This window comes from Sceloporus undulatus, chromosome 1 (assembly GCF_019175285.1).
Source record: "Sceloporus undulatus isolate JIND9_A2432 ecotype Alabama chromosome 1, SceUnd_v1.1, whole genome shotgun sequence".
Lineage (NCBI taxonomy): Eukaryota > Metazoa > Chordata > Lepidosauria > Squamata > Phrynosomatidae > Sceloporus > Sceloporus undulatus.
Window position 1 is genome coordinate 25,161,513 of NC_056522.1, and position 14,682 is coordinate 25,176,194.

The 14,682-nt window shown below is 44.1% G+C and overlaps 2 protein-coding genes across 7 annotated transcripts in view; both read left to right on the forward strand.

The window, feature by feature from the left end:
* The window catches only part of KLC4 (kinesin light chain 4), a 76,957-nt gene extending 69,846 nt beyond the window's left edge, over positions 1-7,111 (forward strand). For all 6 annotated transcript variants that reach the window (XM_042446859.1, XM_042446860.1, XM_042446861.1 and 3 more), the window contains 3 exons: positions 2,250-2,374; positions 3,816-3,873; positions 6,061-7,111. In XM_042446859.1, coding sequence (XP_042302793.1) covers positions 2,250-2,374; positions 3,816-3,873; positions 6,061-6,150 — 273 coding nt within the window. In that variant the 3' untranslated portion in view covers positions 6,151-7,111. The remainder of the gene's footprint in view (positions 1-2,249; positions 2,375-3,815; positions 3,874-6,060) is intronic.
* A 3,543-nt stretch (positions 7,112-10,654) lies between these two features.
* LOC121919370 (heme-binding protein 1-like) overlaps positions 10,655-14,682 on the forward strand; it is a 17,210-nt gene continuing 13,182 nt past the window's right edge. Inside the window, exon 1 of the mRNA XM_042445914.1 lies at positions 10,655-10,708. The gene's annotated coding sequence lies outside the window, so the exon portion shown is untranslated. The remainder of the gene's footprint in view (positions 10,709-14,682) is intronic.

Genomic DNA, 14,682 nt, shown 5'->3' on the forward strand with positions numbered 1-14,682 from the left:
CCATCGCGGGGGCGGGGGGCCGTCCCGGGGGCGGGGGCAAACCGGGGCGGGACCGTGCGGACCCGCCCCAAACCGGGAAAGTCCCGCCCCCCGGCGGGATATGGTAACCCTAGTCGTGTGGGAAATTAGTGCAGTGGTCTTGTGGTTACTGCAATCTTTTGTCTCTCTTTTTTGTGTATAGGAATGTATGTATTGATTGTTTCCAATCTGTGGGCCACTGCTTTGATTTTCATATTTCTTAGCAAATTAGAACTGAACTTGATTCTACCTTTATGGACTGTAGCTGTTCTATTGGTATGTCTTCTGTTCCTGGTGATTTATTCTTCCCTATTGCTTTGAGTGTGGTTTTCACTTCACTTTCCAAAATTTGCAGTTTGTCTTCATATGTTCCTTCTTCCCATGTGTCATTTATCTTTACATATTTTTATACAACTCTTCTGTATATTGTTTCCAACATTTTTAAAAATTTCATCTTGGTCTTGTATTATATTCCTCTTCTGATCATAGAATATCCCGCCTTGAGTCTAAATTTCTCTTTAAATTCCCAAATCTTGTGCAATACATTTGGGGGGGGGGGGGTTGTCAGCTTCTATTTCTCTGCATTGGTTGTTGTAGAAATTCTCTTTGTCTTTGCACACTAACTGTTGGATGCAAGCATTCATGGTTCTGGTTTTGTTCCTGTCTCTCTTTGCTATTGCTTCTCTTCTTTCTTTGGCTGTTTGAAGTGTTTCATCTGTCATTAATTGTTTCTTTTCCTTCTTTTTCCACATTTACCATCTTTTTGCATTGTGTTTTGATTGCGTCCCTGACTTCTATCCGTAGTTCTTTTGGTTCCCAGTCAGCTAGACTTAATAGTGCAAATCTGTTTTTCACACTTCTTTTATCTTCTGTTAGAATGTTTTCCAGATAATATTTTGGCATGGTTATTGATTTGGTATTCTTTTTCAACTTTATTCTTATTTTGGATATTAGTAGTTCATGGTCTGTGCCTGGTCTTGTTTTTGCTGCAAGAATGGCATTTCTTCATCTTTTGTTCCCAATTATGTAATCTGTTTTGGTTTTGTGTTAGCCATCCAGTGATATCCATGTCTTCTTTCTGGTTGTATGAAGAAGGTATTTGTAATGAATAGATGGTTGGCCTCACAGAACTTTATCGGTTGCTTTCCTGCTTCATTTCTTGACCTGAGCCCAGATCCCTCTAATGTCCTTGAGTTTGCTCTGCTTCTTACTTTGGCATTCCAATTGCCTATAATTATAATGCAGTCCTATTTTAGTGTATTGTCAGTTTCTTCTTGGTCTCTGTCATAGAAATTCTCTGTTCCTTATTCCTCAGCGGTTGGTGCATATATTTGGATTATGGCAATGTTGATTGGCTTTCCCTGAAGCCTTATTGACATGTTTCCGTTGGATTTTACGTTATATCCTTTGACTGATTTTGCTGTATCTTTCCTTACTATTAATGTTTCTTCACATATTAATGTTCTTTCTTTTTTCCCCATTCCCTGAGTAGAACACTATATAGTTATCCAATTCAAAATGACCTATTCCTGACCATTTGAGCTCGCTTACTCCTACATTTATTCATTCAGTTTCCTTTTTTACTATGGATACTTTCCCTTAACTCAGGGTTCTCACATTCCATGTACCTATAATATATATATCACAACTCCAGACCTTCTTTTAGTTTATGCTGCATGGTTTCCCATCATATTTAGTTCTACTGTGTCCTTGACCACATCTCTGTTTGTACTTGCTCTCAGTTCCACCATTTTAGCTCTCTGTTTGTGTCCTTCCCTGTGTCTTGTTTTATTTTAGATTGTCTCATCCTGGGGTTTTTTTGTGGTGAAAGGTTATCACAAGCTTCCCTCCACACAGTGTTGATGCATACTGTTCTTCATCCACTGTCTGTTGGAACATACCCATTGCATTTTGTCAGTTCTGAGGTGTTATGGGTTGAAAAAATACCTGTATTTTTTAAAATGGGACAGGGATTCCAAGCTGCAAAATGAGGGCCTTGAAGGTTTTACTTTCTGCATACCTGACATCTACTTACCTAAGCAGAACTGGAAGTGTGATTTTTTGGCAAAAACTACTGGCCTCTTTAATATAAACAATGTTGCTTCCAGGTGTGTCTAGGTCTTTTAAGATGTTTTGTACTCCTGTCCTAATAGGTTTTTACTTGGAATCATGAAGCAGTGCTTTATACTGCTCTTCATCTATCATCTGTTGTCACTTGTTTTCCTTTCCAGGATGGCACTGGTGCACTCCGACGCAGTGGTTCACTAGGAAAAATCCGAGATGTGATCAGAAGAAGCAGCGAAATGCTGGTCAAGAAACTGCAAGGGAATGGCCCTCTGGAACCAAGGAACACCAAGTAAAAATCTCTTTCTAGGTCTTTCATATTCTAGTGCCTATCAAATCTACCTAGTCACCATCTCTCAGGCCTTCAGCTCTTCCCCTAGTCCTTCTTAAAGACTGATCTCTAATCTGATTATTTTATTAGCTATGAGCAAAAGTACCATTTTCACATGGATCTCCTTAGTCTCCATCACTTCACCCACATTTCCCTCGGTTCTCTTTCGTTTCCCTTCCCCCACATACTTTCTTTCCTACCAGTCTTTCTCTTCTTTCACTCTAGTACTCATCCAATTTTTTCCATGCTCATACTCCTTCCTTCTAGTTACTGGGCAGCAGAGGTATCTTTTTCTCTGGCTCTGAACTGCTAAGGAGTTGGTAGGTCCTGCAGAAGAAAGCACCAAGAAAATGCCAAGAAACCCCATGGAAGAGTGTCTTTCCTTTCATCTTTTCTGGTTAGGAAAATTCTGACTCCTGGTGGCCTAACTATAGCTATGAACAGATTTTGATTAACTGAAATTAATTGTTTGAAAAAACAACACTGAGGTGCTAAGTTTCAGGTGTCCAAATTGCACCTTGAGGTATGGCAGAGGCAGATAGACACACATTCTCTTTTATTATAATAAACAGCTAGATCAGGAATGGTTTGACTGCAATCTTCAATAGTGTAATTTTGATTTTGTGATCTACCAAAGTATCCAACTATTATAAAACAATTGATATTTTAAAGGCATAACCAATCTGTTGCACATTCTTTCTTATGAGCATCAAAAGTGGCTCATAGAATGAGAGCAGAATTGAACTGGTGTATTCTTCTTTATAAGAATGGAAGAAACAAAGGCCACCAAGTAGCCACAATTGGCCCTTTACCCATTTTCGGGCTAGAGCAATCTTGGCACAGTTGCAGGTGATGGCATTTTCTTGTGGTATCTGTCTAGGGATGGCAAATCTAAGGGATTGTAGTCTTATTTGAAAGTTGGCCCATGGAGGTATTTGACAAATAACAACAAACTATGTCAGTAGTGTTATAAGAATCGGCTTTGCTGGACTTATGTGCTCCATGCTTCCATTTTTCTCTAGTACAATTTTGATTAGCACAATTAAGAAAAGTTTGTTTTTCCCCCCAATGGTTCACCAAGAGTAGCTGGAATAATTTATTTAACAGATAGTCAGACTGGTGTTGATTATGCAAACAATAGAACCCTGTGAGCTTGACTCAAACTACTGTAAATATTTGCTAGCTACTGAGTCACCCTGAGTCCATTAAAATCTAACATGAGTATGTGGTATAGAAATATAAATCATATTTTTGTTGTCCCATACCCAAGGGGAAGATTTATTGCCGAACGTTGAAGGTTCCCAGCTACTACCCTTTTTGGTATAGTAGATTCTCAGACCAAAAGAAGGAGAGATGTATAACCTGTCAAGGCAACTTTCTGTTTATTTTTGTCATTTATTAGCATGAAACGAGCAGCATCCTTGAACTACCTGAATAAATCCAGTGAGGATTCCTTCCAGGTGAGAATGCCATTTCCTTTGTTTGCAAAACAAATCTAGCATTAACTGCAGGCTGTTATACTGCTTATTTCTCTAAGTAGATAGGCAAACAATGGGGAAGAACCCCAAAGCTGCACAGATCAGAGCTTTAAAAAAAAGTACCAGAACTATCCCTTGTCAATATTTGTGAGAGACCCTTTCCCAGCCTTTGGTAACTGGCCATGCTGATTTAGGCTGATAAAGACTCCTTGTCCAACACACTTTGAGGGCACCAAGTTGGGAAAATTTGGCATAGGGTATCACCAAGAACCCACAGTGCAAGAGAGACAATTCATATTTACTGCTGGAGGAAACAATACTTAAGGACTAGCTCATATGATCAAAAGCATCCCCCTGTACTTTGGCTCAGTGCCTTCTGATTGCAATTACAAGTATGAAGGATGGTGAACCAGTTTGAAAAAATTGCCTCTGTTCAGAGGTTCTAGCTGTATCTAGGGATATGTGGTTCTATGTGGCATTCTGTCCATATATGGAAACACGTAGTGTAAGAAATGTGCAAGTGCCTGCAGTGCTTCTGAACCACTTGAATCAGTATGAAATATGATATATACATTTCTGAAGACAATGGCCCGGTCCAGACGTGTCCTTTAGCACGTCCTGGTTGCCTCGGGGTGCCATTTCCAGAGCCCCGCAACCCTAGCACATCACCAGGATGTCAGCGCTGCACAGCGCTATATACACGGCGTGCATAGCGGTGACATCACTGCTGCGCAGCATCCAGATGGAGCAATGTGCTCGCGCTGCTGCCACTTAATTGCGGCCATGCAAAAAGGAGCTGCATTTTAGCACTCTTTTTTCTTTAGCCTAGCTGCGCCGTGCAATTTGGTTGCTGCGGCGTGGCCATAGGAGAAAGAGAGGCAGCTCCCGGCCGCCTCTTTCTGGCGCTCTGTATCGCACCTAACTTGCTTTGCTATATAGAAATAAATTGGAATACTTTCTGGATAGTAGCAACAAAATTCAGAGTCCTTTGTTAGGATCATTCAGATGTGAGGGGAAAGAAAGGTGAGCTTTCAAGTTGTGAAGAATTCATCAGGCTAGATCGGTGGTTCTCAAACTGTAGGGCAGGACTTCCAAGAGGGCATGAGTGTGCTTGGGTGGGTGGGAGACCTGGGGGCTCTGATCCTCTGTCTTCCTCCTCATCTCAAACTTACCTGTCCTTGAGGAAACACAAAGGCGAGGAGGGTGCTTTTCTGACTCTCTTTTCCTCAGATAAGTTAACTCACATACAAATTCTGTCTTCTGCTCTCTCACACACTCACTCAGCCACACACTTCATCTCTTTTTTACATGCTCACTTATGAACTTGTGTATACTTGCATATACACAATAGACTGAGTGTCTCTATGACTGTGTGTGTGAGGATAGATTACTGTGTGTGTAAGTGAAAGACAGAATGAAAGCATGACTGACTGTATACATATAGGTGAACACTGGTGTGTGTGTGTGGCTGAGAGACAATATGTGTAAAATGCACATGTGTGCTGAGTTAGGTGATGAATTTATTTAAATAAAACTGTTCTAATTTGAATGATATAATTTCCTTATAAAATGTTAAAATATGAGTTTACCTGAATGTGTGAATGAAAATACGCACACTAGACAAAATATTTGTATTCATGTTTTATGTAGAGAGGGACGACGTCTGCAAGTAGATGTAAAGGGGGTCACAAGGGTAAAAGTTTAAGAACCACTTAGATAGACGTTACAAAATTAATAGACCAGGAGATGAAACAAAAATCTAAATATCTGGCCAGATATAGTGGCCATTGGCAGCTCTTCCACACTGCAGAAATAAAGCAGTCTGACTCAATTTTAATTGTCATGGCTCCATCCAGTGGAATCCTGAGATTTGCAGTTTGGTGAGGTCGTCAGAGACATGTAGTGCCTCCCCAAACTACAAATCCCAGGATTCTGTAGGATAGTGTTGGATATGGTAGTTAAAGTAGTGTTGAACTGCTTTATTTGGATACACCCTGGATCCACAAGCAGGGAGTAAAGCTATAAAAGTATCAGTGTACCGAGTTAATGGTTCCTTTCTTGCTGAGTATCCTTTATCGCCATCATAAAAACGTATGTTCTTGGGCTTAACACAAGTATTCTTATGATTGGAAGATGCATGTTCATGAGGAAAGGGGTTTGTTTTTTCAGGATTCCCAAGGCCTTCGGCCTGAGAGCAGAGGCTTCAGTGCAAGCAGCGTGGACCTCTCCTCCCACAGTTCCTTGGTCACCTCCAACTGAACTACCTACTTCATCCATCTCTGCACCCTATCTCAAATGCTGACAGCTTCACTCACAATGCCACTGCATCTCAAGAGGATCACTGTTTTGGATCTTTCAGCTGCAGCATCACATTAGAAATCTCACTGTCTTTTGTGTCAGATGTAATTATAATGAAAGAGAAGAGCACTTGTGTCACTGGAGAACACTAACCCATATGGGACCACTGCCAGACTAGATGGGGGAGCTCCTCCTTGCTAATTGTTGTGGACTAGTAGCTTTGGTGAATGCACTTTACCACCCTATTCTGCAAGCTGTATTTTACCTGATTGCACAGAACGAGCTCCAGTAGCTCTTACTTGAAGCACTGGGCCCGAGCTGAGGTACAGAGTCTAACCTCATCCTTAATGTGAACCCTTTCCACCATATGGCACTGCTGAGAGAAACTTAGCTCCAACAGTGTCCTCCCCAGCTGGCTTACTCGCTCTTCCAGTGCCTACTCCCATGCCCTGTCTTTGGTAGTCCTTACCTTAGCACTGTCTCTTTTTGCACTGTATAATCCTTCTCACTCCCCCAGCCTTCTGTGATGAGATCTTCCCCAAATGAGTATCTTTATTTTTCAGAGGTACACTTCTGAAGCTATGGAAGAAAGGAGCACAGGCATGTTGGTTAACTGAGCAGTTTTGGGGGAGCTATTAAATGGGCAATTCAAGGCAGAAAGAGACAGATTTTAACTCCTTAGAAATGCAGTATATGTGTACACACTCCACTCTATAAGCCTTGTCCCCCCTCCTATCCCCAAACTGGCCTTGCTGCCTGTGTCTGCCTTAGAATGAACAACTGTAATGCAGAGCAATGGCAATAACTGCAGGAAGACCTGCTATTTAGCCATATATCACCCTTGATTCACTTCTGATTGTTCTTGGTTTTAATTTAATAAATAAAAATGATCACAGAAACTGGCTTGTTCCTTCAGAACAAATATCTGCTAATTTTTTTCTTGCATTTACATCTTTTAACAACTATGATAATGGAGTAATGCCAGGTGCAAGATTTTCTCTTCATTTATTTTTTATTATGCCAAATTTATATAACAGAAATTATATAAATTTATATAAGGGGGTAAAAAAAAGGAGGAAAACTAAAAGGCAGATCACATACAATAAGACTAGTAATACTGTAGTGGAGGATAAAAATCTGCATGAATTTTCATGAAAGGCATCCAAATATTCAAGAGGATAAGCATTCAAAATGTTGTCTATATGCCATGCATTCAAATGTTGAAAGGGACATAAGGTCTTTAATCCACTGAATAATAGGTGAGTGTTTATTTTGAGACTACAACAGCAGAACTTGTTTAACTGCCAAAAGAGAATGGAGAATAATTTCTGCTGACCAGTATCTAATTTCAAAGGAAGAGACAGAGTTTAAAGCACACTGAACATCAGCAATATTCAAAGACTGCCCTAGTATGAAAAGGAACACTGGTCTTTCTTGTGAGATGTCTCTTTTCAGCGACGAAGGTGGAAACATGCTATTATGGGGTGGCTTCTCCTGATTGCTCTGGTAGGCAGGAAGGAGACTTCAGGTGAGCCATCACCAGGTGAAGCAACTCCCAAGAGCCCTTAGTCCATGTTACAGCCAAGAAGAAAAGACCACTCATAAGAAATAAAGTATACAGAAAAAAATTTACACTAACCAAGGAAATACAGGTTAAGCATACATTAATTACCCACCTCATCCCCAAGGAGAAATGCTTCCTTAAGGACAGGGTAGAAAGGATGCTTCCACCTCCACCACTAAGAAGAAACATCTCGCAGGTAAGACCCAATGTTTCTTTTTCCAGTGGTTTAGGAAAAAACATCCTATTATGGAACATACCAAAACTCCACAACTGATGGTCAGTGAATTGAGGCACCTTATTTAGGTGGACACCGCAGATTGTAGTATATGCTTTTTGAATGAAGCCTCTGCAGATTTGAAAGCATCCAATCAGTGATGGCGCACAAATATAGAAGGGAAAGCCCTAAAATAGATGCATTTGTGGCTAGTGCTGCAGAGGTTGCAACATTGTGCGAGGCATGAGTGATAACCACTCCCAGCAGCAGCATCCCAGACATTTTGTAACATGTTGAAATACAGGCCTTTATCTGCCTCACCAAAATGGAAACCAACACCTTGCCCGTTGTTGATGGTTAGAAGAATGCAAACAGGTCCATCAGAGACACAAAAATGTTGGGTACGTTTGACCTATATTTTCAATGCCTGTCGCAAGTCTAGAGTATGCCATCCTTTACCAGATGAAGGCAAAAATAAGGTAAGACGATCCCTCGTGTCCTATGAAAGGCTGGATTGACTTTAGGCATGAAGGTAGGGTCTGATCTTAGCACTACAGAATCCTGATGGAAAATGCATAGCTCTTTCCTTACTGAAAGGGACCCTGGTCCTGATACTCTGCTGGGGAAGCTATAGCTACAAGTAATAGAACTTTCCAGACAGGTAATTTAAGAGAAACCTCTCACAGTGGTCCAAAGGGATCTTATACCTATGTAGATCTCAAGTAGTATACCTATGAATTGGAAGTTTAATCAGAGTGACTATGAAAAGCTTGGTGTACGGGCGCACTGAAAGTTAGACTGTGCTGGAGGAAGAGCTGAGGAAATAGCCTTTAAATGAGTTTGACCTAAAGCCATTGTCTAGCCCAGTGATGGTGAACCTTTTAGAGGCCGAGTGCCCAAACTGCAACCCAAGACCCGCTTATTTATTGCGAAGTGTTCTGTCCCTCTGGCTTTCTAGTAACAAACTCTGGCAAACTGTGCTGGGGAGATGGCACATGTGCCCACAGAGAGGACTCTGAGTGCCACCTTGGGCATGCGTGCCATAGGTTTGCCATCACTGGTCTAGCCTGTTTTGCAGTAACATGGTGTTAACTGGGACACAACTCAAACCCTTCCGTCTGCATAACCTCACAAAGGCTCTAAATGCACATTTATAGATAGATTCACTTAGTGGATTGACGTCTCGATGACTGTGTCGACCACCCTGGGAGCAAGTCAGTCTTTCAACAAGATGCTCCATTCAGTCTCCACATGTGGAGGTTGAGCCATGCCAGATCTGAATGACAAATGGGGCCTGATCTTGCCTTATCAGTAGTTTGAAATGTTCCTGGCACAACAGTGGGATCTCTGAAATTAGGACCTCCTTGGCCTTATGAAGTGCTGCTACTATTACTTCTACTCCTGCACTTTTTAAAGTCCTCTTAGGCATTTGGAAATCACAGCTGTTAGCAGTAATGCATAGAGGAGACCCTGTGGCCACTCCCATGTTCGGGGTGTCTATTTTCTCTGCTCCCTGAGATTGTAACCTTGCAAATAATATGGTCTGTTCAGTGGAAAAGGGAGCAGAGCTACCCTTGGCCCACCAAACCAAATCACAACCACACTTCTGGGGGAAAGATGCTACTCCATCTGATCCACATTCGTCCTGCTGAGCCAGTCCACTTTTGTGCTGAATTCTCCCTTTGTGTGGTCTGCTTTGAGAGAGATGAGATTTGCTTCACCTTTGCAGCGTGGCATCGCTCAGCCTTGAAACCCACTGGGTGACTTTGGGCAAGTCACACTCTCTCAGCCTCAGAGGAGAGCAATGGCAACTCCCCTCTGAACAAATCTTGCCAAGAAATAGTAGGTTCACCTTCAGGTCACCATAAATCAGAAATGACTTGCAGACACACAACACGCAGCAATATGCACACCTAGAAAGTTTCTAAAATACCCAATGTCTATATATGGAGAGTATTATGACAATTTAATACAGATCGATAGTGAGGAGAGAGAGTGTGCAATTTATTTATATCTTAGTGTGTGTGCATACACACACACACACACAAACACACACATATATGAAGGCATGTGCAAATAATATGGTCCCCAAACTGTGCCCTTGAAGAGACTTTGGACTTCAGCTCCCAGAATCCCAGACTGTTGGCCAACATTGCTGAGGCTTCTGGGAGCTGGAGTCCAAAATCTCTCAAAGGGAACAGTTCGGGGACCGAAAGGATGAAGGAAGGTTCAGAAGGGAAGGACAGAAAGTATACGGAATGAAATTATGCGATGGATGGTTATTGGAAGAAGAGACTTGGGGAGTTAAAAGGGGTGTTCAATGAGAGCCAGCGTGGCTCAGTGGTTTGAGCGTTGGAATATGAGTCTGGAGGGCAGGGTTCAATTCCCATCTCGGCCATGAAACTCAATGGGTGACCTTGGGCCAGTCACACTCTCTCAGCCTCAGAGGAAAGCAATGGCAAAAACCCCTCTAAGGTTCGGCCGGGTCTCCATAAGTCCGAAACGCCTTGAGGGCCCTCAGCAACAGAGACATGCCTTACTCGGCCTCCCTCCTCCTTCCAGCCCTGGGGCTGCCAAGGGCGACCGGAAGTGCCTATGCGGCCGAGAGGACTAGGCAAAGCCTTTTTAAGGGCAGGGCGGTGACGTCAGTACACGCAAGCCCCGCCCCCGCTGGGTGACTCCGCCCCCTCCTTGGTCGGGCAGGACTCGTTCCGGGTCGCGGAAGGCGCAGGAAGTGTCAGGTAATGGCCCCCTGCTCCCTTCCTTCCTTCCTTGGGCGACCCCAAGCGAGGAGTGGGATGGAGCCCCCTCCCCCGGGGCTTGGAATGCGGCTGAGGGCGCCAGGGGGGCAGCAGCGATTGGCGGATGGGGCGGGGAGGGGCGGGGCTTCGCGGGCAGGTCAGGCTGGGCTGGCTGGTCGCCTGCCTCCTCAGTCCAGGGCTAGAGGCCAGTGGGCTCCTCCTGGCTGTCTCTCTCTCCCTCAGACCTCTTCGCCCAGGACCCCGCCTCCATTCCAGGCTTCTCTTCGGGAGGAATCCCAAATGCCCTCCATTTTGAGCAAGAGCTATGATCCTATGAGTCTAAGCACCTGGATCTCAAGGGGCCAGACACGTCCTCCGTTTCCCCTTCTGTCCGGGAAGAATCCCAGCAACGCCCTCCTCCTGTTTGAGGCAGGGACTGATGCTTATTCCAGGGGAGCTTATGGCCAAGAAGCCTGGATTGGCATTGAGGTCAGGGGCCCCGGGCACGGCCTCCTTTCCCAGGACGCGCCCTTCATTGCAGCCTTCTCTCTGGGAAAGAATTTTGAATAAATTAAATAAATAATGTGAACATATTAATTAATAAAGTAATAAAGAAACACGGATTTACGGAGAATGCTCCTCTGCATCTGTGCTGTCAGCTGCCCTGGAGTCAAGGGGGGCATTCGCACGGCCACCCTGACCCAAAATAGTCCAATCTGAGGCCCCTTTGACTGCCCTGGCTCAGTGCTTGGGCATCCTGGGAATTGTAGTTTATTGCCACTCTAGAGCTCTCTCTCTCTCTCAGAGAAGGCTAAATGTCTCATAAAACTACAGTTCCCAGAATTCCCTAGCATTGAGCCAGAGCAGTTAAAGGGGTCTCAAAGGGATTATATCTGCAGTGTGTTTCTTGGGCCCCTGTGGATGAGACTTCCCTGCTTTGCTCAGTCCCTGCAAACCTATGACTGTGGCTCCCTGACAGAGTCCATCCCTCTGGCCTGTCCTTCCTTCCTCTCAGTCCCCACCTTTCTTAGCATCATCGTCTTTTGCAAGGAGTCACGCCTTCTCATGATCTGGCCAAAGTACGGCAGCCTCAGTATGGTCATCTTGTCTTCCAAGGAGAGATCTGGTTTGATCTGTTCAAGGACCCGCTTGTTTAACTTTTTGGCTGCCCTTGGAACCTAAGGCCTCTTCTCCAGAACCACATCTTGAATGCGTTAATTTTCTTTCTGTCTGCTCCCTTCACTGTCCAGCTCCCACATCTGCTGTACATGGCGACTAGGAATACTTTTCCCTGGACGATTCTGACTTTAGCGCTCAGTTGTATGTCTTTGTCTTCACTATCTTTTCTAGTATTTTATAGCTGCCTTCCCTGGTCTCCTTATTTCTTGACTGCGTTCTCAGTTCTGATCGACGTATGATTCAAGATACAGAAATTATTTGACTATTTCAGTTTCCTCATTGACCAGATTGAATTTATGTATTCCTTCAGTGGTCATTTTTTTTAATGTTCAGCATTAATCCTGCCTTTGCACTTTCATCATTGACACACACACACACTTGTGGAGAATGTATATTGTATTATTCCACTGTCACTGCTAGGGCTGCTTCCTGTGGCATCCTGGGGTTTGCAGTTTTGTTGCTGATGTTTTATTTTCTTATATCCCACCTTTCTCCCAATACAGGGATTCAAGCCGTTGTTGTGTGCCTTCAAGTAATATCTGACTTATGTCACCCTTAAGATGGTGAATGCATCATGGCGTTTTCTTAGCAAGTTGAGTCAAATGGGGGTTTGCCATTGCCATCCTCTGAGGTTGAGAGAGATTGTGACTCGCCCAAGGCCACCCAGTGGGTTTCCATAGCTGACCGAGGAGTCAAATCCTGGTCCCCAGAGTCACAGTCCAGCACTCCAAACACTATGCCATGCTATATTTCTTTATTGCGTTTTCTGGTGCTGCCTCAATTCATTTATGTTTTTTTTCCTGTGAGGTGTCACTCAGTTTCTCCCTTGTCCTGGTTCTTCACTATTTGTCCTGAAAAGCATCGCCTTTATTACTTTGGGAGTCTATATACAGTATAGACTGTATATGCATTTTCTACAACAGCAGCAAACAAAATGTGCTGCAGTTCTTCAAAGTTGGCTTGCTCCTGCAAGGCTCTGCTGTGTGTGGTTTCAGAAAAGGCTTTTATACCATTTTCCGACCTCATTCACTTCATTTTATGGGCAGGAGGAGGTGTTGATCTCTGTTCATAATCCTCCATATTTTTCCTCACAGCTTCCAGAAGCAGCAAGTCTCAAATCTGGCAAGAAAAGAAAATTGGGAGGATGGGGCAATCTGGGGAGGTCATAAGGGGCCAAGGGCTGAAAAAACAGCACTGGAGGCAAGCATGTGATTCAGGTTGTTGTGCGCCTTCAAGTTGTTTCTCATTCTTTACTGGGGGATTTTCTCTTCTAACTAGTAACAAGTGCGCCTGCATGTGTTCAGAACAAAATCTGTAAAAAGAAACTCTTTAATTTTGGCCCTTAATGGGTTTTGGAATTAATTTGCCAATTTTAGTAGTAGTTATCCTTCACTTTACAGCATGTAAAAGCAATACAGTCCGGATTATCTAGACCCATTTCAAACTGGCTTCCGGGCGGGTTACGGGGTTGAGACTGCTATGGTCGCCTTGGTCGATGATCTCCGTCTGGGCATCAACAGGGGAAGCGTGTCCCTGTTGGTGCTCTTGGACATCTCAGCGACTTTCGATACCGTAGACCATGGTATCCTTCTGGAGAGCCTGGCGGAGGTGGGAATCGGGGGCACTGCGCTCCAGTGGTTCCGGTCCTACCTCTCCGGGAGGTCCCAGATGGTGCAGCTGGGAGACGTGTGTTCCGACAGGAGACCCCTAACATCTGGGGTCCCTCAAGGAGCCATTCTGTCTCCCATGCTTTTCAACATTTACATGAAACCACTGGGAGAGATCATCCGGAGACATGGGCCGCGGGGTTATCAGTACGCTGATGACACCCAAATAGTTTTCTCTATGTCTCCGGCTGATGCAGTGACCAGGGATGGCATCTCTCCTCTCGTGGCCTGTTTGGAGTCAGTAATGGGCCGGATGAGGGAAAACAGACTCAGCCTGAATCCAGAGAAAACGGAAGTACTTGTGATAGGTTCCCCTGGTCCAGGGATGGCGGTAATTCCACCCGTCCTGAACGGGGTCACACTCCCTGTGAAGGACTCTGTACGCAGTCTGGGGTGCTCCTTGACTCGTCGCTCCACCTTACATCTCAAGTGGATGCGACAGTCAGGAGCACCTGCTACCAGCTTCGGCTGATACGCCAGCTGCGTCCCTACCTGGGCCAGAGGGACCTTGAAACTGTTGTACATCAAGGACGTAGCCAGGATTTTGGGAAGGGGGGGGTCAAGACTAAGTGCCACCATTTTGAGAGGCTAAGAGTCCCCCCCAAGACACAAAAACAGGGTCAAGCGTTTACCCGCGACACCTTGATGGCACCACTTTAACTTCCGTTATGGCTTCGTGCAATGGAATCTTGGGAACTGTAGTTGAGTCATCTGTCAGGTGCCACAACAAACTACAAATCCCAGCATTTCACAACATGGAGCCAAGGGCAATTAAAGTGGCATCAAACTGGATTATTTTTTCAGTGCAGATGCAAACTGAGTCCTTCCTCTGAAAGTGTTTACATCAGATAAATTCAGCTTGATAAAGCAAAGTGCAGCTGCTCAAGCAATGAGCGGCATCCACTCTGTTCATGCTCAGAGGCACTCTGCTCATGCTTTGAGACACTGTATTCCAACATCTGAGCTGAGCTACGAACCCAGGCTGCATCCACACATTTCATTCCCACTTCCAAGAGGGATTTTTAATTTTGAGACACACACACACACACACACATCTTTTAATTCCAAGACCTATCTATCTATCTATCTATCTATCTATCTATCTATCTATCTATCTATCTATCTATC